Genomic DNA, 26,083 nt, shown 5'->3' with positions numbered 1-26,083 from the left:
GCCCGGACACGCACAGACTTGTTCACAACACGGCGCCGCACGCCGCAGCGAGGGTTAGTCACTGGTAAAATTTCAGCGAGGGTTGGCTCGGGGCGCCCTCTCGCGGAGAACAGCGGTGCTGCAGCGCAGAAAAAAATGCATTGTCCCCTCGACGCCTGCTCAGGCCGTAAGAGAGCGCGCGTCGAGACCGGCCGTGGCTGAGACAGCAGCAAAAGTTAGACCGTTGACCTTAAGTCTGCTGTTGGCATGCTTGTGGATTCATGGGCTTCAGAGTTGGCACGGAGGCAGCTATCTCGTTTAGAAAGAACAACAGCGTATATGATTAATCTCCTTCTATGAACTTTGTTTTCGACGAACTGCACACTGCTGGTGTTTTGATTCCAACCGGGATAACTTTTGAAGAATTTGCCTACACCGACAAAGATCTCGAACTCTGTATGGAGTTAACCGACAATGAAATTGTCTGTCAAGTGGCTGTGGATTCGGACGGCTCCGACACTGAGAATGAAGAGCCAGTGCCTGTACAGCTGACGAGCTCCTAGTTGATGCGAGCACTGATGATGCTGTTATCGGAGTACAGCGATGATATGACCCTCGCTGAAATTGAAGCAAACATCCTCGTGTGCAAGTGGAACACCGTGGAAAAGAGGATCAACAATTTTTTTGCGTCACTGTGGCAGTGACAGGCAGCGTTGACCTAGCTGAAGATAGTGGGGGCTACATTGATGACACCTGCTGTCGGATTTTTAAACATTTTTATAAACAGCTCTTATCAGAGCCACCTCATTGATGCATTGGCAGAGTTGTACAAGTCTGATACTCCATCCTTGACCCTCTCCATCCGAGAAATATATACCTATAAAATGGCGCATCTTCTGCATGCATTTGTTTTTTCGGAATGCCCAATCTTTCTTATGTTTTCGTGGTTTCTTGGGAGTCCGAAAAATTGGACATTGACTAATATCATGTCCCAAATGTTTTCTAAAACATCACACATACTTGCAACAGCTAAATTTCAGTTTTTCTAGCCTGAGGTATTTGCTCAAAATTCTCCATGCCATTATGCTCTATAAATTGTTAAAATAGAAGAACTTACAAAATTTAAGGGGCAGTAAAATAATAATTTGGATTATTGGATTATTGAAGTATATGGATTATTGCACAGAAGTTGATAGCACATCATTCCATTATGGGGGAAACTTGCAATTTATAGATGGAAATATAAATGTTTACAAGACATCTATAAAAACAAAACGTGCACTCACATCTAAGTCATGTCTATAATTATGAAAGATACAGCTGGGACATTGCAAATTGCTTGTGACTAAAGTGTGCAAACACCGTTCAAATAACTCCTTAATGTGTTTGAGAACTCAATAAAAAGAGTGAGAGAGAGCAGAGTAAACAAACCCAATATTAATGTCCTTCCAAAGCCATGCATTTGAATACAATCGTTCGTATCTGTTTGTTCGATACATTTCAAACTTAGTAATGCTGAACTGCTGTTCATGATCACCTGCACAAGAGGAAGAGAAAAAAAAAATTAATGCAACCAGTAGAAATTCACTGATAAAATTAAACTAGAGGGCCAAATCATATGCTCACATCTTGCTTCATCAGAGCCATCTTCACAATCAAAGGAACCATCACATTGTCTGTCAAGACGGTAGCAGGCTCCATCATAACATGTGCCATAACCTGCTGTTGAATTGCAGTCATCTGATTTTTTTGGGGGGGGGGAGAGGGAAGAAAAGGGGGACAGAAAAAATAAAGTGAAAAAAAAAAAAGGAGGCAGAGCTTGTCACATGAACATGATTTGGTTACGCAGCTTTGGTATGGGAGAAAGCAAGGAAAGGACGACACTTGTGGATGCTAGTCGAGGCAAAGGAAGAGAGTGTCTCTGTTGGTAGTCGTGCTTGCCTTCTGGCGAGCAGAACAGGACAAATCAATATTTTTTTTTATCTCCTCCGATAATGAACTGATTTGAAAAATTATGCTAGCGAAAGATCCCCTAAACAATGTTTTCCAACTTCTAGTGTAAAACTATAATTTGCAGAGGGGCCTGGTGAAGGGCTCTTTAATGCAAATGCAAAGGCACAGAATATATGTGCACTTTTAACCAAAGGATTTACCACATCAGATTCCATTTTGTGAGTACTTCAGTATGCATTGAATGGCCATAAGTATGCAGACAAAAGAAGCAAAGGAAATGGCTCAATTAAAAAGGCATTTCTCACCTCTCATGCGGGTGATGTTAGAATCACTGAAGACCAGCAAACCTGCAAACTGAAAAAACATTGGACTCTTACAAAGTAACATAAGCTAATCACTGGCATGAAATGAACCACATATATAGCATGTTTACAGATCAAAAGAGGGGTGCCTGCTTTCTCTTTGGAACTCAGTGGAACACGTTATTCCCTGCCTTATAATATTTGTGATGTTGGTGAAAAATACCACTGCCAGAACGGAATTCTGAGAAATTGAGGGCTCTGTTGGTGAACACAGCAGTTTTGTTAAACTGTCCCTGAATGTGTAAGAACTGAAGACTGTAGCTCACCTCGAATGTCCTGTTTGAGTCAAGGCCATAAGTAGATGATGGGAAGCACACATAGGTGTAGCTATTACCATTTCTTGAGAACCACTCCTGAGTTAATGTGCCATTGATCACATTGTCAAATGAGTTCATTTTCCTTAGCACCTGAAAAAATAAACTCAAATCAGTTCTCCTGCTTGATACCTAAACTATAGCCATAACAGTAATTGCAAAAAACTCTTTGCAATCCCAAGTCTGGAAGTACCCAGCAGGCAGACTTGCTTGTGTGTGTTGGTTTTTTCTTCGCATTTGTTGACACCTTTAGGGAGCTTTTTGAACTATAGATAATCGCACTTTGCAGCATCTACATATTAGGGCATCACTTCTGCGTGGACACTTGAAGGAATTTGTGTGCGCTTTTCACAGAATGAAGCACCAAGACATAGGAATGTTTTTTCCACAGGCATCTCATGGTAACACTCACATGAGCTCTGTGAATCCGAAGATAATTTTATTTTGAGAAGCGATATATCTTGCCTTCAGTCATCCAGTAAATGTCCTTAGAAGAAGCACTAAAGAAGCAAAAAATGATGAGAACCCCAGAGAAAACTATTCCTCTATAGTGATTACCTGCAATGAGGTGATGGCTGGAGACTGCACATGAGCGTGAGGAATAATGAAAACTATTTGAAATAAAAAACGGACTGTGCTTGTTCATGCAGGTGCTTCTTCAGCATGACATCCAAAATGTGCAAAATAGTTGACGACCAGTATGATTGCAAAGTGAGTAAATTATCATGACTGCAACAAAGTATATGAAGACTGAAACTAATAAATGGAATCTGAAGCCTTTATTGACACTTTCATTTACCTACACAGTCATGAAAAAATCAATGTTACCTTTATAAGCACTAACGTTTTCCACAGGATTGACATAATGACTTGATTGCAATTGACTGACCACCACTCTTCCCCATTAGCAAGTGGATAACTTCTGATGAAATAGCGTCTACAGGTAATTTATCAAGACAAGACAACCACAGCTAAAGAAATGATTAAGTTCATACATTGAAGCCACAAAAGAGGGTGGCATGATTAGACAACTTTGTGTTTACATGTGAAAAAAAAAAAAAAACACACTACAAAATGCTAAAGAAGTGAATAATTGCAAACTAGTACTGTACTTGGAAAAGCCAAGTTTTCTCATGAACAGCACATCCACTTAAAGAAAGAATACATACGTTCGGTAAGCCTACAAAGCATCATAATAAGTGTCACCAAGTGTGGATTTCTTCTGCAGACCACATGTACAGTAGACTTCCATCAATTCGACTACAGTTAATCCAATTTTTCGGTTAGTTTAATCTCGGCCAAAAGTCCTGGCCAGCACCCATGCGTTTCTATAGGACCAACCTTTCGCTATTTCGGCCCTAAAATTGGCCTTCACCAGATAATTCAAACTCGACCAGTCAGCACACATACACTAACCCCTATGGTGACCCCGATAGTGATACACTTTAGTGGCGGCGGCTGTCTCGGTGGAGTTTAGGGGACAGTGAATGCATTCAAAATGTGTCAACTCTAGTGAAATACACCTACTTTCGGCCTGCCCTAGGAAAATTTACAAGCAATAACTGTAGTTCCCAACCGTTTGGTTACGGCATTTACCCGATTCTAACGCGCACCTTCTTAAATAAAGAAAATTGTGCCGAAAATTGCCTGCACAGTGCAATCAGACACAAAACTGCCTTCACAATGTTTGTATGTTTTGCTGCTGCATAACACAGATGCATTGCAGTGAACCTGACTTAAAAATAAAAACCGTGTAGCGAAGCTAACCTTGGAAGAGCAGCCACCATTGTTAAAAAAAATTTTCTTGCTAAAAAAATCAGGTGTATGTAAGATTTTTTTGGGGGGCTTTAATGTCATTTCCACATTAGTTTACTATTTTGGACACATAGAAAGAGGGTACATATTTTATTCCGGGGCATGTTAGACAGGCAAGTATGCCAAATGAATCAGACGTGTGTTTGGTGTTTATGCATCTTGTTTAATTCCACTCCCCAGATAATTAGATCAATTTAGTTGGTCGCATCAGAATCAAATTAATGGAAGTCGACTGTATTTACTAACGAGTAGTCTGGGTAAAAAGTTCAAACAAAAAACTAGGAAAAGGATAACTTATTTACACAATATCTCCAAATTACAAGGAAACATATTGTGGAACAAAAGTCATTACATGGACACTGCAAACAATGCAAAAGAATGCCTATGTGTGTCTGAACTTCTTGGCTAGAGCCACAAACTGGAAAGGCAAGAGAAAAAAAAGAAGACCCAACAGAATGAAGTCTTAAAATGACAAAATCAAAAGGCACTTCCAAAAAAATGCAAACATTTCGTGCCAGCGCTTACCACTTTTCATACGTATTCTGTAGCCTAAGTTCTGACACTTCTATTAATTTGACAAAGATGCCATACAGCAGACTCCCATTAATTCAACTCTGGTTAATTTGATTCTTCAGTGATTTCAATCTTGACCAAAGGTCCCGTCCGGTGCCTATGCATTTTTATGGGCCCGAAGTTTCATTATTTCAATCCAAAAATTGCCGTTTCCTGGATAAATTGAACTTTACTGGTCAGCACGCATGCACCTGGCCCCAATGGTGACCCTAATCATGACCTCTTCTGCGCCAAGGTATGTCTTGGTGGAGCTCAAGGGTCAGTGAATACATCAAACACATGTCACACCTTCTGCCAAAAACGCCTATTTTCAGTCTGACATAGGAAGAGTTTCAGACGTAAACGGTAGCTCAAAATGAGCAATTACAGTATTTACCCAATCATAACTCACAATTCTTTTGGTCAGTAAAACTGGTCTGAAAATTACCTGCGCAGCGCCATTGGATAAGAAACCAAAACTACATTTGCAGCATTTACAGCAGCCTACTGTCACAGCCAGCATCATTGCCATCAAAAGATGGCGACCTATGTACCATGCTCGTGTTGCGCAACAATGACAATGTACAGCTTTCAGTTTGTGATTACAAAGTCTCATTCTAAGATAAGTTATTTTACGTGCTAAGCTAGCTGTAACCAGTCGTGTTACGTGTTTTGGGGGTTATGGAAAATTGCATGCATTGCAGTGCAATGTCCACATAGGGGACATGTTACGGCTCTTAGACAGTGATAAAGTGCTCTCTGAGAGTTATGACAATGGTGCCGGATAATTGACTAATTTCGTAGGCCCCGCCAGGATCGAATTAACGAAAATCGACTGCACAAACTTTTATTCACACATTCGCAGCACGCATCTTCTTGGTTCTTTATGTCCCAACAGTAAGTAGCAAAGCCATCGGGATATCACGTGTGCAGATATCACGTGATAAGCACATTCTCTCTTGTGTGCAACACTTTAATGCAAATGAAAAGTTGGGTTCAGTAATGTTACCTCAGAGTAGCTGATCTCTGTGCCTGCTTGCATATTGTACAGAGTGCGGTCAACAGCAGACAGTGCCACGTATGTTCCTGGGTCTCCATAGATGGCTACTTCAATAGTGTCTCCTGTCTTGTCCTTTCGGTTGTTGAGGCTCATGTTGAACTAAAATTCAATATAATGTGAACTTTATAATCCCATCATAAAACTTTCACAATATGCTACGTGCAGATTATAATACTTCACACAAAGTTCAGCAATAAGTAACAATTCCAATCTTCAGTATAAAGAATACCTTCTTGACCATAAAAATTTTATTTTAACCCCCATACCCTTTGATTTCTGTAAAAAATTCCCAACTGACAGGGTTCACAGGCCAAAGGTAACATTTAATATACATCTGTTATTGCTACCACAGCATTACTTCTAGTGCTCAAGCACACAATTCAGAACAGGCTGCTGCACACAGGGGCAGTTTGAATATACTATCCATTGAGGTGCACGATTACCTTGTCTTTGGATATGCCATCAACAGGAAAAGTCAGGCTTTCAGCGACAACTTCACTGCCTCGTGCCAAGTCATAGATGACTACAGTAGCCGTAGGTGCCATCTCAGGGGACAGAGTTACAGCAAATGCCTTGATGCTTGAAGTCATCTTTTCTTGACCAGATAGCAAGATGATGCCCTTCGAGATGATCTGTAATGTAGCATAGACATTCACTCGTTAGTTGTCGCTTAAATGTGTCTGAATAGGTCAATAGTAAAGAAGGCAAGTGAAAAACAGGTTACATCAGACACAAAAGCAGCTACAGAGTATACTTGCATGCACTAGAGGAAGCTTTGAAGATGGATAGTTAGCATCCACAAGGCTGAGCAGGAAAAAAAATATTAACAGCCTTAATCAGTTAGCCACTGCATTATATGTGCAATGACTCGCCTTCCCACATGTTAATGAGGTTTCTATGGCTTTGTGTGCATAGAACTTATCCATGCAAGATGTGCACACTTCAAAGGTACAACTCCATGGCGGACATACTTGAGGCCTTATGCAGTAGCAATGCTAGAAGCTGTACATCAAAATTTATGTTGGTCAGAGGATATAATTGCATGTGTACAGGTGTATGGCCACCCCTATCAGGAAAGTTGTTCTTTCGTTTAGTATGTCATATATATGAATACAGTAAGCAACAAAGCATCAGGTTTCGGATGTCCAATGTCCAAATATACATATATAGTATAACGTGAAACAAAAGAAGTTGGAATGACCACCTCTGCAATTCTTAACACCTTTCATATTAACTACACAACACAAGTCAATGAGTCATGGTATTGTTTTGTTTGTTCATAAAACAACATCACTTGTAAATCTTTCTGCCACATAGTAACTATATGCTATTTGGAGATAAGAGTAGCAGCAACTTACCAGGTACGAAAACCATTCGACGAAGTAGTTGGATCGAACATGAAAAATAATGTATTCTCCAACCTGCCAGAAAAAAAAGTTTTTTTTTTTTTTTAGAAGTTAAACAGTATTTTAAAGACAGCTCATATTTTGTTAAGGAACTTCTCATCACAGATACAGACTAAGAGGTCAGGTATATGCATCACATTTTCCTGAACAATGAATTCTGTCAAGACTAAAAAAATTATAATAATAAAGCACAATTTTGTAAAATACTGTGTCACAATGCATTCAGAGGCATTTAAAAAAACAAAGCTTTAAAACTTAAATACGAGAGATGACAAAATGAAATTCTCAGAAAAACCACACAAGAGGTGATGCGATGCATCTTGGACTGTACACACACCTTTGGGAACTTAGTGCTAGTTGTGATTTGCAAGTGATGGTTTGTGGGTGAGTAGGATGAGTAGGCCACAAGGCTTGTACGAACATGGCCATAGTTGGAATCGTAGAACTCGGCCTGTAAAAAATAAGAAAATGCAATTTATGCCCCTTCTACCAGTGCAGCAGTGGCAGTACACATAGGCCATAGAAGAAAGATAAATATATGCAGAAACATACATACAGCTTCAATTTAGAGATATTAAGGATAACTCGTGAATTCTAACGTGGAAAAGCAAGACATGAGACACGTGTCGGCATGCATGTACAGTGCTCACGGAATGAAATAGGACACGGAGCATTTAGTAGAACCCTACATATGTGCAAAGTACGCGAGAGCACCATGTCATGTCGCTAGGAATTTGGTCACCAAAGGTGAAGAGGACTCCGATGTAAGTGTACGCACCACAATTACGTCGATGTGACACGAACTGCAGCCAGTTGAAACGAAAGTATGTGCATTACTTAACCCTAAATTGACGCGTTTCATTCCGTGAGCACTGTACACAATTGTGCATGTGTGTGTACTGTGAAGTCGGGGGTATGAGCAGCCACGAAGTTTTCATGGATGGTGCCGTGCCAGGAGGCGGCAAAAAGAAAGGCCCCGCGTGACGTTAAAGAGATGAGAAATAGGTTTATATACAGTCGATTCTCGTTACAACGGACCCTGATAATACGACAAAAAACGTCCGTTTTATCCGAAGTTCGTACTTTCCGAGACGCCTCACTTCCGAAACTTTCGTCGCGATGTCTGGCTTTATTTTAAAGAGTGACGAACGTCCAAAGTGAAAAACAAATAAAAAAGCCGCAGTTTCGCCCTCGATTGAGATTGCAAATTAGGCAAGATAAGCGCGGCAGCGGCAGCAGCAGCGAGCGAGTTCACCTTCGTGCTGTCTCTCGCTTCAACACGAACTAATGCTGAAAGCACAGCACATGCGAAGCTACCGGCACTGGGCGCACTTTGTCCACATCGCAGATCGCTTCCAAGATACGTAGCCCACGCGGCAGCGCCGTTAACAGCAGCCACCGGAGTCTCGAAAACCCCCCCCCCCCCTTCTTTCCCTCGCCTCCCTCCCCCTGTGCCTCGCGCGCGAAAGACGGCGCGCTTCCGCCCCGCTTTCTTTCTTTCTTTCTTTCTTTCTTTCTTTCTTTCTTTCTTTCTTTCCTTCCTTCCTTCCTTCCTTCCTTCCTTCCTTCCTTCCTTCCTTCCTTCCTTCCTTCCTCCCTCCCTCGCGTGCAAGATATTCAGCCGCGATCGTCACCTGACCCTCGCAAGTCAGCTGCCAGCCCGTGTCGACACAGCAAAAGTCCCGTTTTATACGCCCGATTTTGATAAAAATTGCTGCTAATTTCGCCCGTTGCAGCCGATAGTCCGTTGTAGCGCGGTCCGTTAAAAGCGAACTTCGTTGCAAATAAAATAGGCAGAACAAACGAAGTCTGAAATATGGTCCGTTATATCCGAAAGTGTTTTACGCTTGTCCGTTGTAACGAGCGTAGACTGTACGAATTTACATCATTGTTGTTTACAAAAACGGCTCCATGACTCTCGGAGCACACTACATGGTACTTAAGTATTTACATGTGTGCATGCAGTCTTTGCATTATCTAACTAGGTAGAATGAAAAAAAAAATTTTAGTATCTCCAAGCGACAGCAAACAACATTACCTTGGTTCTGTCTAGCTACGTGGCACGTGCATATTTTTAACGTTTGGCTCAAGTTACTTGGGACACTCGGTATATGCAGCCGCAAGCGCCAAAATAAATTCAGTTGTTAGTGCGCGACGTCCTTGCCCGTCTTCCTTAGACCTTTGTTTTTCAGTTCAGCTGTTCAAAACTCGTCTTCGCTATGAACCAACTAGCTCAGTTAAACACTAATCTCTATTCAACAGTCGACCAAGTTTCCAAAGGAAACGAAGATGGAAGGACCAATTTGGAAGCTTTCGGCGATAGCGTCATTGCATGACTCATGTATGGCCTGTATATGGTGGGCAATACTATGTGACTGCCACCTCTGCTTTCGGTGACGTGATGAGGTTCTTTTTTTCGAAGCCACGTTGCGCTTGGAATTCATTTTGAATTGGTCGTATGAAAGGTGTTGTAATTAATTATTTGTGGCGCTCACGAGTAACAGGCTTCGTACTGTAATTATGGAGCCGACAGCTACCGAAAGAAAAAACAAAGGAAGGACAAAAATTTTTTTAAGAGCAGACAATACAGTATTTCATGCATGGTGATCTTTTACTGCTGGGGAAGTATTGCTTTTCAGCTTTCCTACATAAAATTGGAGGGCCTTGCAATCGTGGAAAGTGAGTTCTCCAGGTTATATGCTCGTGAAGGTACCTTTGTGGCACCAAGCACCACATAACTTGACATCATCACTGCTCTGACCATACTCTATATAACATGTCACGACCATGGCCGGCGCCACCAGTAAAAAGCACGTGCCTTTCCACTCTCGAGTTCAGCGTCGTTCAATAACTGTCAAGGATTCTGAAATCAGGAGGGCCACAGAGACCTTATGCAACGAGCCCCACTCCACACATGCAAATGCTTCTGGAGCCGAATGCCCCACATTAGCCACAAACATTTCTACGTCTATCGTGTAAACCCAAAGCTAGACTTGTGAAAGGCTGCATGTATCTACAAGAGATGAATACGCATCTACGCGCGGCACGCGGAACGGGAGGCCGCGGCAACAGAGCACCAGCGGGAAGCAGGAGACACGTTCAAGGGCAGCAGTAATTGCACAAAAAATGTTGCAATTTCATCAGGAAAGCGAAGCACAGATTTCAATAGCAAATTATTAGACAGCAACACGAAGTAAGGGCAGTAGATTTATCAGCCGTATAAACTTGTAAACAAACCCTTACTAACTAAATGCACAAGCATGGTGTCACGCGCGCACAGGCAAACATGAACACATCTCACTCTATGACCGCGGACAATCTCTGCCAATACGCTGGCGTGAAGAGCGACAGCAGGCGCGAGCGAATTGTAAAGCCCTAGGATCTTCTCAAAGTAGCGCCAACTGCCTGCAGCGGCCCTTGGTTTGGCCCAAGTGAAAAAGATTTTAAATGCGTGCGCACCCGACGCGGTATGTTCTATTATGCGGCAGCATCATAGCCTTTCCCTGCTTTCCCTTTGGGTGGACAAGCAGAAATGGACCTGGTTCTCTGGCGTTTCCCTCACTCGCCGCGCCGACAAGTTGGCCGAGCGGCCAGAAACGGCATTTTGCAATGACGCGGGCGCGGTGCAGGACACGGGCGAATAAAGTGAAATATATGCATGCGCTCCGTTTGTGAACGGGAAACGAAGCGCACGTCGTCTGCTAGCTGCTCTTGGACCACACCAGGGGGCGCGCTGAAGTTATCGTCTAATCGCGTAGCACGGCGGCGAGATCAAAGCCTTTCGCTACTTTAAGATACAGGGGCTTTAGCGAATTGTCCTTCGTGCTGCCTCTCGCTTTAGCGCGAACTAAGCGGCGAGAACGCAACGCACACGAAGCCCTGGGTGCGACTAGACTTTGTACCCACCGCAGATCGCTTTCAAGGCGCCGCGCTCAAACCGCGCCTGCGCAGCCGCTGCCAGAGTAGAACGCTCCCCACGCTCTTGCTGCCTTGCGCGCGATGGAAGATGGCGGGCTTCCTCCCCACTTTTTTCCCTTGCGCGCGCGAAATCGAGCCACCATCCCTCTCGTCTCACCCTCGCACGTTTTCACTAGATGCATACGGCGCGCTGCAGCGCTGTTATTGCACTTGAACTTTATGCGGAACATCCCGATGAGGCGACGCCAAAGGCGAAAATTCACGTTGAGTGTCCATATAATTGCTATCGCAATAAAACAACCACTCTCAATAGTTCGACGTACTCATAAATCGCAATCTGTGGGACCCTTTTGTTCTGTATTCTGATAGTCACAAATTTCGGTGAGCTGTATTTTACAATTATATTTATGCGTGATGACAGCTTTATTATTTTTTCTCGCAACCGGCGGTTCACACAACGACTTTTAGAGCGATAGCTATACTACTCCAGGTACAAACCCTAAAACGCCTTGTTCCGTAAATACGACTCATGCTCAGCCGAGGTCATTTCTTTCGCGTCCAGCTCGCGCGCCATCGAGGCGCAACTCCTGCAACGCCGCTGGCGGCGCTCCTCATCAGGCCAGCGTTCCGAGACGCCAGGTTACAGTGCAGCTGCCAGGGCTGCACTTATGCTACGCAGCAGCATTTGGTTCACGTGCTGCGTCGCGCAAACGTGTCTCCTCCGCGTATTGCTAGAACACCAAGGCTAAACCTTGCAATGCTATCGCTTTCAATGCTTCGCCCTTGGGGTGAAACTGAAACTGCCCCCAGATTTTTTTGGATGCCTGCCTCTGCTTGATTATGCAGACTTCCCAGCAGCGCAGCCATCTTCCCACAGAACAAATGATCGAAATACTGATACGGTGTATTGATCTATTTTTCGTGCATAATCCACGCGTGTGGTGAAGCAAAGATGGCAGCCTTGAACAAAATTGGTGCCAGTCGAACTGTCGCCAACAGTCGCTTTTCTTGGTTTTTCAAGTGCCGAGCTGCCGCTACAATTAGATCTCTATTATTTCGCACCAAACTGCAACTTCTGTAGCCGAAGCGGCGCTGGTTAGGCCTAAGGGCCTCAGTAGTGTGCCTGTGACAAAAATTCGCCGTTGGCTGGTGTGGTTGCAGGCGGCATGCATTTGCGGGGAGCGTACCGCTCACATGTACAACTGCCGCTCTGAGACCGCACGCGACCCGCGCCGGCAAATGCTGCGAGTGCGTTCTGTGCGCTCGCTGAACTAAGCTCATCGCGCGTAGGCAGGAAGCTCCAAACTCAATTTGCACCCAACAATTCGAACAACAATTTGCATGACTCTGGCATGAACTGCCGGAGTCACGCAGTTGTACTTGGGCCATATATATATTGTTAAGGACGTGGAGGCGCTGTTAAGAACGGCCCAGCTGAGGTGCAAGTTTTGCCAGCCAGTTGCGACAGCGGCGTCAACTTTATTGGAACGCCACCGTTACGCTCTAGCCTCGTCGCCGTTGTGACTGAATGCGATCAGCAGACCAACTATTGTTACTCAGCCCGCCACCGCCGCCCTGGTCTGCCGCGAGCGGGGAAGTGCTCGCGGGAACGTAGTTCGAGGCTCCTTCCCACGCGCCGTCCAAGACGCAAGACAATGGGCACCCGGCTGCGCTGCGGGGGTCAGCTCGGGGAATAAAAGGCGCCTTTCCTGACGCAAGCCCCGAGTTCTACGAAGTCCGTCTGACGTCGGCTCCAGACCGTGAACCTGTGCGGAAGTGTGTGTGTGTAAGCCGTCACGCAGAGAGGCGGCTTGTTTACGATGGCTGGACGAACGTTTCGGTCACCTTGGGATCGAGGGGGGACAAAGTGTTTATAAACCGCTGTTGTGCGGATGCTCAGTGCACTTTCTCAAGCAGTCATGTTAGACTGATGTACTTTCTCAAGCAGTCATGTTAGACTGATGTACTTTCTCTCGCAGTCATGCTAGACTGATGTATATACTGTAAATAAACCCATATTCCTCGTTCTCGATGAGAAGCAGTCCTTCCCTTCATCAACGTCCTCAGCGTGGATAAGTTGGACGACGGCATGGGCCAGCTACCTTCTAATTCATGCCGGACTCCAATCTTGACAACGGGTTACGAGTGATGGGATTGAGCCCCCAATCCTAACAATATGCACTTAGTGGAATTGTGACGACCCTGCGACCCACATGGGGCTGCGCGATGACTGAACACGAAACACCTCTGGGGCATCGACCATAGTATTTCACTGGAGCACGGGGCAAAAGTCTGTAAAGCAATGTGCAGTATGGTGATGGAGTTGTGAAAAATGGACAAAATAATTTTAACGCGATTAGTATTATTGGGCTACTTCCCGCACTTTATTGCTCTGCAACCATCTAGGTATCTAATTATTTTCGCTCAACCTCTTCAATGAAAGAGAAAATCTTTAATTCACCCTGATCCACCTTTCTTTGAACTCTCAAGAACGCCATGGAATGGGTAAGTGCGTCCGAGAAATATATTACCGAAATTATTAAAAAAAAAGACTTAGTACGTGTGGAAATATTATGAACACAATGTTTACCTTTTCAATTTTCCTTGCACATCCTCTGAAAAAGCGGGGCGGCGTCAGTGGTGGCGCTCCGCCTACGGCGTTGCTAAGGTCCCTGAATAAAACTAAAAGGTAGCTCTTGCCGCCGCCGCTACTGCGAGGTGCAATCAAGGAGGTCTGTCTCTCCCAATTGGTTGAGCGCGGTCACGTGGTATTTTTCACGCCCGTTTCTTTATTTTTCCTTCTTTTCCGCGTCTCTGCGCACTCACCACTAGTACCACTATAGTGTACTAATCTAGTACACTATACTCACCACCACGCCAGTTGGCCGTCGAGTTTCCGCGGCGAGGCTTTCGCAAGGGATTTCGGCCATTTTGGCTAAGTTTCGTGGCTAACCGCGTCATTGAAGAACTCTGTTTTTGTTTTGTTTTATTTCAAGGACTGATTTTAAGAATTCTGGAGGTGAAAACATGTACTAACGGATTTTTTTTTTTTTTTTTTGTTAACGGGGTGCGGAGCTCAGGCATGGGTAAGCTTATGCACGGGTGCTATTCTCGGTGCTCGTTCAGATTTGTTTTCCTGATCGCACTGTCGTCAACAGGTGTATGAGGCTATAGAGTGCGTAGGCTGTGTTCTGTCGTATACCGTGCTAGAAACGTAACACGTGTTATTGTGTTAGTACTGAGAGTAAGTAGCTTTGTCAGTCCATGCTTTTGTTAGGCGCTGCAAATATATTTTGCGAGGACAGGCTGTTCACTACCAGTGCAAATGATTGACTATTGTGAGTAGGCTTTCTCCGCTTCGCCGTCTCGGCAAAATAAAGCGGTGCACGAGTTTGTTGGCTCACATTGACTTGGAACTGCGCAAAGGGGGAAAGCGCTCATTGATGGAAACCATTTCGATGTGTAACTTTCGTCCTTGCATACGCCTAGTTTACAAATGAACTACAGGTTCCACGGTGACGTTTGCGCTTCAGAGCTAACGGCACCAGTTTGTCATAAAAGCGTAGGACTAGTTTCACTGCATAAAGAGGTGCCAGTGTCATGACGAAACGACGAGAAAAGCTGAGATGCTCCGCGTGATCACGCACGTTTCTACATGACGCTCGCGTTATTCAAGCGAATATGTCACGCGCCTTGCATTCGGTTATCATAGTACTAAGATGATTAAATTATGAAGATGCGCAAGCTGGACACGCGGCAGTCGATTGGGTACACGTAAAAGTACATACGTACGCACTTCGAGCTGCGCGAACGCATCCGAGTTGTTGAATCAGCCGCTACATAGTGCTGCACACACGCAGGCGCACCGGCTTTGGCGTGTACCGGCGAAACCTTCATCGCAGCCCTTTCACGCCTGGCAAGTATCTTTAGAAAGCCAAATAATGAATCTGATTAATTCAATAGAAATAACTCGAGAAGCGGGTTGATCTGTGCTAGCCGCGACCGTGTTTTTGCCTACGAGTACAATGCATGGCCATGGACGACATAACAGTCAAACAAAGCTCTGACATGTATATAAACATCGTGTACATTACGTATACATTATTAATGGCTTGGCAAAGAATTCAGATTTTTGTGCTAGTACTCGACACTAAAAAGGATCTGTCCACCAGACTAGCCTCAAAAGCCTTCTTCTAACTGGAAGCAGGCAGCCAACCCGAAGCCACAAAACAAGCGCGCAGTTACGCCCCCCCCCCCCCCCCTCTCAAAAAACAAAGACCGCTTCTGCCAGTTTTATAGCGTTCCATCATCGCTCCAAGCACAGCACACAATAATCAAGTCTTAAATACGGTAAAAATTCATGCGCAAACACTCAACAACAATTTTTGATGTCTCACCTCGTGTAACTCTATGGGCGGCTTCCGAGCGAACGACCAAACTGCGAGGGCGAGCTGCTAGAGAAAGAGCGAGCTGCGAGAAGGCCGGGCGAGGAGGAATGCCGCTACCCTTTAGTTTTATTCAGGGACGATAGGCGTTGCGTTCCGTTTCTACTTGGGGGAGGGGACGGGGAGGGGGGAGGCTTGGCCAAGCGTGAGCAGACGAGAGTCGGTTTCTCCCGGAAATGCGCCATTATCAAAACTAAACACCTGCAGATTTCAAATTATATTTGAGCCAGTTAACTGCGTCAATTAATACACGCAGTAACAGTAGAAAGAAGCGCACTGATCCAAACACATTGGTTGCTTCATGTCAACTGTTGGCAAATGGCAGCTCACTATGGGAATCTGAGGGCCTGTGGCGCCGGTAACCTCGAAATGGGTGAGGATCGGGCTCTGTTTTGAAAGCGGGTGTTTAGAGAGAGGTAAACTTTGCAGCCCACTTGTGAACTCCGCGCACGACTGCAAAATTTGGCTGAGATGTTCACAGCTGCGTGTATGCTATCCGCGGAATCCGTTTTCTCCTCAAGCCCATGGGGGGGTCTCAGGCTAGGCAGAACCAAACCATGCTACACGGGTTCTCAAGCACAGCCGCCCGACATCTTTAGCGAGCTGCGCCACGAATGCATACAGTGGGCATGTACCGCTCTTCAACGAACTTCTTTCACGCTTTAGCGAGTTGCCCAACGAACGCACTGGGTATGTGCCGCTCTTCAATTTCCTGTAAACTAGAGCCGCTGGGTATGTGCAGACGTATGTGCCAGTGGGCATGCGGTCTGCATAGGAACAATGCTCAACGTTCGCACGCACCAGCGCCGCTAGATTGCGCAGCGTATTCATAGGAAAGCGCAAGAGAGCAACCAGGCTGTAGTACGTAGCTCACACGCACCAGTGTGCCATCAGTGCAATCCCGGAGACCAAAAAGAGTTCGCGCGGACATCGCGGCGGCGGCGCTGCTAGATGGCGTAGCATAGGGTGCCTCGATGTCCTCCTCGCCCGCCGCTCCGTTCAGGGTGGAGACATTCTTTGACGGCGCCGGTGCCGCCAGAACCGGTTCGTTCTAGCCACCGCCGCCATGTTCATGCCCGCCGCGCGCGCTGCACGGTGCAGGTGGTAGGACGTTGCTGCGACGAGCTCGCTGGGTGTCGTCGGCACAAAATGCCCGGCTGCTACGTGCCGTTGTGCAGTAATCACTCAAGGTGTTTGTGTCAGCCAATTCTTCCACACACCGTCATCGACTAGCTACGATGTCGATAACGCACAGTACCTGATCGACCTGCTGTCGGCAGGTATGCAAGAAGAAGCGGCAGCCGAGATTGAAGCAATCGACGACGCGGAGATCCCGTTTGTCGAAGAGCTAACATCAGCTGAGTGCGAGGTTTTGTTTCATATCGGTGGGTTTCTTATAAAAGGGATCCTCAAATCTATTGGCCACTGCGAGCAGTGCAAGCCAGCATTGTTAGGCTCAAGCAGCAGTGAGCATGCATACTTGACGTCCCTCAAGGAATACGTCTCTGAAGGCAGCAACCTTCATTACCCAAGCGATGCAGTCATGCGAGTTCTCAAATCTTGCGAGGAACATTTTAATGGTATCACCACCTGGACAGAAATCGTTTTCACCATGAAATCTCCTTTGAAGGCTGTAACCGCATACTTGACAAAGATGTTGCGATGCGGCGTAACGGGCGCCTGTCAGGAACACAAAGAAACAGTGGAAAAGCTCCTTGTGTCAAACTACGCGAGACTGAGGCTGCGTGTGCACCTGCGTCAAGCCGCGGCAACGGGACTTGACGGGTATGCAAGCAAGACGTGTGCAGGAGTGCGCCTATAGTGAACACTGAAATTAAATTTTAATGCATATCGGCAGAATTCAAAAACTTTCGTTTCATGTGCATGTCTTACTCATTTAATATAGTTTTCATTTATGTGTTTATTCTTACTTTGCTGTGCGTGCTGATTTTTCACCTTGTGTCTGTACAAGTTATCCGCTTTTTTTTCGAACTTATCGAGCTGAGCTGCAAGCTGACATTCTAATTTATTTTGTTCAAGTTAATTCAAGGCTTCTTTGTAGTTTCTGGTCGTTGGTCTGAGATCTACGAAAGACCTGTGGCAATTCACACCTCCTGACAGCTGACATAATAAAAACCTGCATGGCGACGCATACGTCGTGACCGAAACCACGTATCTACTCGTCACTTATTGACCTCTTTCTTTACCACCGGTATCTTCTTATGCAATAGGAATTTCCAGGGCTGCATACCAACATGCTCACAAGCAACACAGGTTCACGGCGTAACTCTTCGCGAAGAACAGAACTGCTGGCAGCGTAGCAATTTTTGCATTCCTCTGTGAACGCTTGTGTTAAACGCATCATTTCCCACTGTGAAACAAAGTGATTGCCGCGCAACTTAATTTCTGTATTTACAGTTCGTAAACCAAACACGCCAGGCCGCTGATCAGTGGTTGCAACGCGTTTTACGAGGGTACTTCCAGACGACAGCATTAAAACGACACTAAGTAGAAACACGAAGGCATAAAAGAGGGGCCTTATGGAATGCGCGCATATTTTTTCGGTGCAAAAATATTTCTTAATAGTAGAGCAATTCGTCATCGAAGTAATCGAAGTAATCAAAAAAGCGCATTGCTTCCGTCAAAAAGCTCGTCCACACGCGCGCCAACAACGCGCCGCTCGCAGCGGGCAAGAACATGGCGGACGCCGTAGCAGACGACGCACTTGTCTCCACCCTGAACGGAGCGGCGGGCGAGGAGGACATCGAGGCACCCTAGCGTAGCACGTCCGGAATGAAGCGCGAGAGACATGACACGTTACGGCGATGGCAATAAGTTGTGTCGTTACATTGTTTCAATGTTAATCGAATTACCGTCGACAGACATCGTGAGGTGGGTTCTGCCAGAATTTCTCTTCAAATTCGATTTTCGAACTGCCCGATTATTGGGCATTTTTGTGGCCTCCTCCGTGTCCAAAATATCGGTCGTCCAGATCTCGATAAAAATCTGCGTGCGTGAACACACGTCTCTGGTACAATCAGCAAACCTTCCGGTGGCATGCTCGGCCCAACCTTCGTAAAACAAAAAAAGAGAGAAAAAAGGAAAAAAAAAATAAATTATGGGATTTTACGTGCCAAAACCACTTTCTGATTATGAGTGGAGGACTCCGGAAATTTCGGCCACCTGGGGTTCTTTAACGTGCACTTAAATCTAGGTACACGGGTGTTTTCGCATTTCGCCCCCATCGAAATGCGGCCGCCGTGGACGGGATTCGATCCCGCGACCTCGTGCTCAGCAGCCCAACACCATAGCCACTGAGCAACCACGGCGGGTCCGACCTTTGTACATGCTCCCACTTCGAACTTTCATTTTTCCTTTCCAAACGCGTGCCTGTTGCCACCGTTACATCTTTATGCATCGGGTAAGGGTTTTTATTGCGAGAGCAATCATATGGACACTCCAAGCGCATTTCCACCGTCGGCGTCGCCGTGAGGTTCAGTACAAAGTCCAAGGACAAAAACACCGTCGCCAAGCGCCCTACGCTGTACGTGCGAGCGAAGCCGACGATCGCGTTCAACTTCGCTCGCCACCGGTCGTGCGCGAGGCACCGGGGAAGGGGAGGGGGTGAGGGAGCAGCGGCGTTCTACTCTGGCTGCAACTGCGTATGCGGCGGCTGCGCGCGGCCGTATCTTGACAGCGATCTGCGTTGGGGGCAGACAGTCTAGGTGCGTCGGCGGCTCGTAGCTTTGTGCGTGCTGTGTGTTCTCAGCGGAAGCGATAGACAGCACGAATCTCACTTCGCTCGCTGCTGCTGCCGCGTTTCCTCACGCCAGTGTTTTGACAGCCAGTTTCCGCGGTCATCGAGTAATATGTGTTAATGTAATGTAAATAATGTAAAAAAATAAATGTTTGCTTGTGCGAACGTGACGCCAAGCTTGTTAATTTAATTAGTGTGCCTATGTTTCCAAGTTTATACGGCCAATAAAACTATTATCCTTACTTTGTACCGCTGTCCACTAATTTGCTATCGCAATTGATACTTCGCCTTTCGGGCGAAACTGCGACTTTTTTCATCAGTCGAATAGTGAAGGGCGTGGAGGAAGCACGGAACGTTCGCTTTAGGACAAGCATGCGCGCTCGAAGCTGCCGGCGCTCGCGGTCATTGAGCCAACTCTATTCCCGAGTATCTTTGGGCGCGTGACATCATACTTGTTTGTTAGCAAGCGAATATTTTCTGTAATTTGCTGCTGAGCATGAGGTCGCGGGATCGAATCCCGGCCACGGCGGCCGCATTTCGATGGGGGCGAAATGCGAAAACACCCGTGTTCTTAGATTTAGGTGCACGTTGAAGAACCCCAGGTGGTCGAAATTTCCGGAGTCCTCCACTACGGCGTGCCTCATAATCAGAAAGTGGTTTTGGCACGTAAAATCCCATAATTTTTTACTGTAATTTATACTGCCGATGGAACTGCGAGCCTTAATTCGTGTAATAATTCAGTATGATAAAAAAAAGAGAATCGAATAACTTGCTATCGCTATGAATGTTTTGCCTTTCGGGCGAAACCGCGACTTTAACGATTCGAGTATTCACACGGGCCTAGTTTGATTTCAATATGCTCTAGCATGCAGCAAAAGAAACATTTCGAGAAACGGTTTGCGGAGTTATAGAACTTTAATACGTGATGTTTGACAGCGGCAGCCCAAAGTATGGTCGTCAAACAAGAAGGGGTGGTCTCTCACCTCAAGGCGAATAGCCCGCACGGCGTTGATGGCTGACGGATCACTGAGGACGGGCGTCGACTCGAGCAATAGCTCCCAGATGCCCGGCGAGCCCGGCACCGCGGAAGCCACTGGCTCAGGGAGCTGACCGGAGCCCGTTCCGCCACTCACGTACGTCACCGACGGCGTCACGCGCAGCATCTCTTCCACACGCTTGTTGCGGAAATACTCGGCTGGCAGCGGAGAGCCGTCGCTGTAGGACACGCTCACCTACACCAGAGATAACGCGTCTGGCTGGTCACCAGGCGAAAAAATTTCCTCTCCTCAAACGGACACTAAAGGAAACTATTAAGCCAAATCAGAGCGCTAGATTATTCTCCAGAAGTCTGTTATCGTTCCTTGTGTGACAATATGTGACTTTGTCGCATGAAATATAGCCACTGAAGGTCGCGCTGCTCCTCAATTTGAACCGCCCACGCTAAAACGGATGGGTTTACGCAATTCTCACGTGACCTCATTCTTTGCCGCTCTCTGAATCGGCCAGTGCTGACGTCACATCGTCCAATATAAGTGGCACCATAACGATTTTCTACTTTCGTTATTTTCTCACTAAAAAAACATCTGTTCTCGCTACGAATCACGAATTCGTTATTATAGAAGCATAGCATTTCTATCTGCCTCGACTTAACATTTTCCTTTAGTGTCCCTTCAACTAACCTAAAATACCGCTATTGTATTCAGTTACATGCATAGATGCAATTCTGTCAATATATTGACCATCGCATGCAAAACGATGACATTCACAATAGCGAGTTTCCCTACAGAAAGCCCGCCACTGCAAAGTAGCCTACTTTAACGAACACTCCTTAGCTGCGCATAATCCGCTTTGAAACAGCCCCAGGTTTCCTACGTATTGGCTACCATTTGTTTAAGAAGTCAGCAGATTTGAGCCTCCTTGAAAAATCACAACCCATTATGTAGCCAAGCTTTTAGTGCGACTAGTAGTACAAAAGTGATAACACTTATACGAAAGAAGGAATGCAAAGTGCATCGCAAATGATACATCTTAGTCGTGCACGTGTCCTGTTTCACACAATTTCTTTTTTTTTTTTTTTTTTGTAATGACCGCACGGATAACCATAGCAGAGCCTGTGTCCTCCTTAAGCGAAAAGTGTGGCACACGATGCTGGAGCTGGAGTGCGGTTTGCACACATGCGCGCATCATCGCCGATCTCGCCGATTCTCGCCATTATAAGGCGCTAACATGCCGCGCGGTCGACGTTCGCGCGATATCATTAAAAATGCGGGAGGCTGCACAACATTACGGAGCTACGCATGTGCATAGTTACACCTCGAAATATTGACACGTTGTCTTGAACAGCCTATTTTAAGACTATTTGGCTATTTAAAAAGGCCTTCTCATGGCTTTCGTGACACTATATCCATTTATCGTACCTTCACTCATTGTTCCACGACCTTCGAGATCAGCATGGTTATTCAAGCACACACTATCCCTACAGATTGCGAACCCGATACGCTTAGCAGTTACATTATGGCAGGCGTTTTGGCCTCCCGGGCAAGCCGCAAAGCGCATCGTGATTGGCAAAATTTTGATATTTAGTGGTTTCCTCACTCGCCCTTCAACTTTCACATTTCGCCAGTACGTTCTCGAAATTGTGTACTCCATTTCTACAACACCCAGTGGTTCACTCGTGGCGCTTTCGTACAGCCTCAAAATGGATCAGGGCAAGTAATTACTAAAGCTGATACAATTTCCCAACGCAACTAATTCACTCCTACGCTAATAACTTTGTCCATGCATATCACCTTCTCACCCTTCAAATGCTTTATATTAAAAGCTCGGCTGCGACGTTTGGTTCTTCAGGTACGTGCGCGTTTGCGCTTACGCATCGTCGCATTAGCAGCTTCGTTTGAAAAAAAAAAAGAACGTTGATAAAGAAAGAAAAAGAAAACGAATTACCTTCAGGTAGAAGTAGTAACAGACATCGCACACATAAGTTGAATACACCAGAAGAGTCGCGGTTCTGCGGTCAACATCGTGAGATACACTGCCTGTCATGTGACAATCAACGTCATGCAATGACTACTAAGGTAAGCACTATGGTTACTATGATGTGGCACTATGGTTATTATGGCTGTTATGCCATGGTTACTATGGTTACTAAGGCCGCTGGTAAGGCTTCAAGCATTTGCGACTTCAACAAACATGCTGTAACGGTTAAGAAATGATGGGATCAACGACTACAAGGAGAAGTGCATTTATGACTCACGTAGGCCTTGAAGGGCATTCCGGGGCGAAACACTTGCGGAGACGAGCCTAAGAAGTGCAGCTGCAGGCTTGAGTTGAACACCACGGACTCGGAGAAGCCCGTCTCGATGAGGTCCAGGAAGCGTTCCCCGACCAGGGCGGTGACCACAACCTTCATCCCGTCAAGGCGCGAGACTAGACGGCTCAGCTCACGCAGGGAAAACGCAAAGTCCCGGACTCCTTCGAACTGCACATTGCGAATAGAAAAAAAGAAGGAAAAAAAAAAGTAGGAACTTAGTTTCAGACCTGTCACGCAGACAAGTTTCAGGAATAAAAGAAACGTATAGGCAATGATCCTGCAAGGTTCGCCTGAAGTGCAGCCGTAGCTGGGATAGGCATACCATGCAATAGTTACTGTTGGAATCGCACCGCTGGCACGAGTTGATGGGGTCTCGGTGCTGACGCCCGTTATTGCCAATGGGTCGCAAGCCCCAAGGGTAGCGTTGGCCTGGCGGCCTGTGGCACTGGAAGCATCCGAAGGTCCCGACAAAGCAAGAGAAGACTGGTAACAGAACAACTTGTTTATTCTAACATAGCAAAAGAGCGGCCGGTCAGGTCGACCGAAGTGGAGAGACGGGAGAGCACGTAACTCAACAGTACAAATCGGAGCCTCTCCCTGGCGTCCGGGGGCAGCTGCTCTTATACTCTCGGCGTCGCGGTCCAAAAGGGAAGGTCACGGGATGAAGGTCACGGGACGGCGGAGCATGAGCCCACGACGGCGCGCACGGTCGAGCCGAGAGACCTGCTGAACCGAGTGTAGTGACGCATCGCCAACCCTCACTTGGGGAGCTCCGCTCCCCGGCTGCCGCGCTTTGACAAGCGTGGGCACACACACACACACGCACACACGAAGACACGTGGCACTGAAACACGCCTGGACACGCTTGGCGGGTAGGCGTTGCGGCGGCGTTGAACGGGCCAAAATGTCCGCCGCTTTGAACAAAGCCCTGGCGTCCGTTGCATCCGCGCCGGCATTACCGCGCGTTGTAGGCGAAACGTAACAGACCGCCCCGCCGGGGGAAGGAGATCCCGATGGTCAGGGGACTGCATCCGCTGTCCGGAGGGATGTCGCTCGATGATGCTCATAACCGAAGTCGGGCGTCCTTTAGCGTTTCTTGAGCGCAGCGCACAGAGAAGGCCTCGTTCTCACGTTCAGGTGCACACAGGACACTGCAAAGTGACTTCGGGAGAGTTGACATTTTTGTTCTCGTTTCCGGCAAGCGTTAGAACCACGCCTGAAAGTCAACCGCTCAGTCAGCAAGCACGGCACAAACCTCACTAAGCCCTGCCAGGCTCTTTCCCCTTTTATACTGCTGCCTAGTTCCTTACAGTAGTTTAGCAGCACTCAGAACGCGTCCACAAATCGGAAAATTGCACTAGAAAGCACATCATCACTTTGAAACACTATACAAAAGCAATAGGTTAAAAAAAATCCTGCCTCAGGAAGAAAAACATCAGTAACAAGCAATTTTGAGGCTGATTCCCACGTTAGGGGCTTCGACTTAAGCCATCGGCGTTACCGTTGAGACTCCCCTTTTTGTAACGCACCTCAAAGGAATATTGTTGCAAAGCGAGGCTCCAGCGCAGGAGGCGGCCATTTTTGGGAGAGATGGTCTGTAGCCATTGGAGAGGGCAGTGATCCGTTTCAATGATAAACCTCGAGCCGGCTAGGTAACATGACAATTTCTGAACGGCCCACACGATACACGCACACTCTTTCTCGGTGGCGCTATACGCCTGCTCACGACTGGTCAGCTTACGACTAGCATACAGGACGGGGTGTTCTACTTCTCCATTTTCCCGTTGGCACAGTACAACGCCCATGCCTCGCTCACTAGCATCACACTGAACAACGAACCCTTTTGTGTAGTCGGGCGATCGTAGCACAGGCTGGCTTGTTAGGGCGCTCTTTAGGGCGCTCTTTAGGGCGCTAAAAGCTCTTTCCTTCGTCTCATCCCAGACGACTGTTTGCGGCTCTGTCTTTCTTAGAGCATCCGTCAAGGGAGCCGCGATATCAGAGTACCTGGGGATGTACCTCTGATAGTAGCCGGCGACACCTAAGAACGACCGAATATCGGTCTTCGTACGCGGTTGCGGGAAGTCTCGCACAGCGGCCACCTTTATTTCAGAGGGGCGGCGTCGACCCCGACCAATCACGTGTCCGAGGTAGACAACCTCGGCCTGTGCTAACTGGCACTTGGGAGCCTTGACTGTCAAGCCCGCATCGCGCAGGCGGGTTAGCACTGCCCGCAAGTGCGCCATATGTTCAGGCCAGGATGCGGAGAATATCGCTACGTCGTCTAGATACGGTAAAGCGAATTCTTGCTGTCCCCGCAACACTTTATCCATGAGGCTTGAAAAGCAGTATGGCGCGTTCTTCAAACCAAAACTCAAAACTTTAGGACGGAATGTCCCCATTGGTGAAATGAACGCCGCATACCTACTAGCCTCTTCTGTAAGTGGAACCTGCCAATAACCCCTGACAAGATCTAGGGTGGAAATAAACTGAGCGCTACTCACTCTCTCAAGGCGCTCCTCGATGTTAGGGATCGGATAAATTTGATCCTTAGTGATGGAATTAAGCCTGCGGTAGTCGACGCAAGGACGAGGTTCCTTGCCCGGTACCTCAACTAAAATCAAAGGGGAGGTATAATCACTCTCACCCGCTTCAATAACACCGAGCTGTAGCATTTTCTTTACCTCAGCCTCCATAATATCGCTCTGGCGGGGTGACACCCGGTACGCCTTGGATCGTACTGGCTCTGGGGAGGTAAGTTCTATGTCATGAGTAAGGACAGAAGTCCTACCAGGCCTCTCAGAGAAGAGACCTTGAAACTCTTGTAAGAGCTGGTGTAGTTCTGTTTTCTGCTCAGGCGACAGCGATGCTTTACTTATTAAGTCACTAATGACTTGATCGGTGTCTTTCCTGTTTGTCACTGAGCCTAGTCCCGGAAGCTCGACCGGAAGCTCTTCTAACTTTCCCGCATCGGGAATTTCCTCTCCAGTATCTGGTGCCTTTAACGCTACAGGCTCAATTTTATCCCGTTCGGGCGTGCTCTGACTACCAGCTTGCTGCGCCTCTGACCCTTTTTCATCGTTCAACAACGTCGGCCCCGCAACTACCGCCTTTGCAGCGAGCTCCCGAACCTTCGATCTGGTTGAGGCCTGAACGCTAGCCTCACCAAACACAAGCCCCTTCTCTCGCAGGAGGTGATCGGACCTGTTCGAAAA

The 26,083-nt window shown here is 46.7% G+C and overlaps 1 protein-coding gene across 1 annotated transcript in view; it reads right to left on the bottom strand.

Moving 5' to 3' along the window:
* Nucleotides 1-26,083, bottom strand: part of Mcr (macroglobulin complement-related) — a 169,903-nt gene that overhangs the window by 31,973 nt on the left and 111,847 nt on the right. The window contains exons 10-19 of the mRNA XM_050193713.2: nucleotides 22,815-23,039; nucleotides 20,545-20,793; nucleotides 7,779-7,892; nucleotides 7,394-7,456; nucleotides 6,479-6,667; nucleotides 5,985-6,134; nucleotides 2,561-2,701; nucleotides 2,238-2,286; nucleotides 1,606-1,719; nucleotides 1,411-1,516 (exon numbers count right to left, since the gene is read on the bottom strand). Of these exons, the coding sequence (XP_050049670.2) occupies nucleotides 1,411-1,516; nucleotides 1,606-1,719; nucleotides 2,238-2,286; nucleotides 2,561-2,701; nucleotides 5,985-6,134; nucleotides 6,479-6,667; nucleotides 7,394-7,456; nucleotides 7,779-7,892; nucleotides 20,545-20,793; nucleotides 22,815-23,039 (1,400 nt within the window). The remainder of the gene's footprint in view (nucleotides 1-1,410; nucleotides 1,517-1,605; nucleotides 1,720-2,237; nucleotides 2,287-2,560; nucleotides 2,702-5,984; nucleotides 6,135-6,478; nucleotides 6,668-7,393; nucleotides 7,457-7,778; nucleotides 7,893-20,544; nucleotides 20,794-22,814; nucleotides 23,040-26,083) is intronic.

The sequence above is a fragment of the Dermacentor andersoni genome, chromosome 1 (genome assembly GCF_023375885.2).
Source record: "Dermacentor andersoni chromosome 1, qqDerAnde1_hic_scaffold, whole genome shotgun sequence".
Lineage (NCBI taxonomy): Eukaryota > Metazoa > Arthropoda > Arachnida > Ixodida > Ixodidae > Dermacentor > Dermacentor andersoni.
This window is presented reverse-complemented; position numbering and strand designations above follow the sequence as displayed.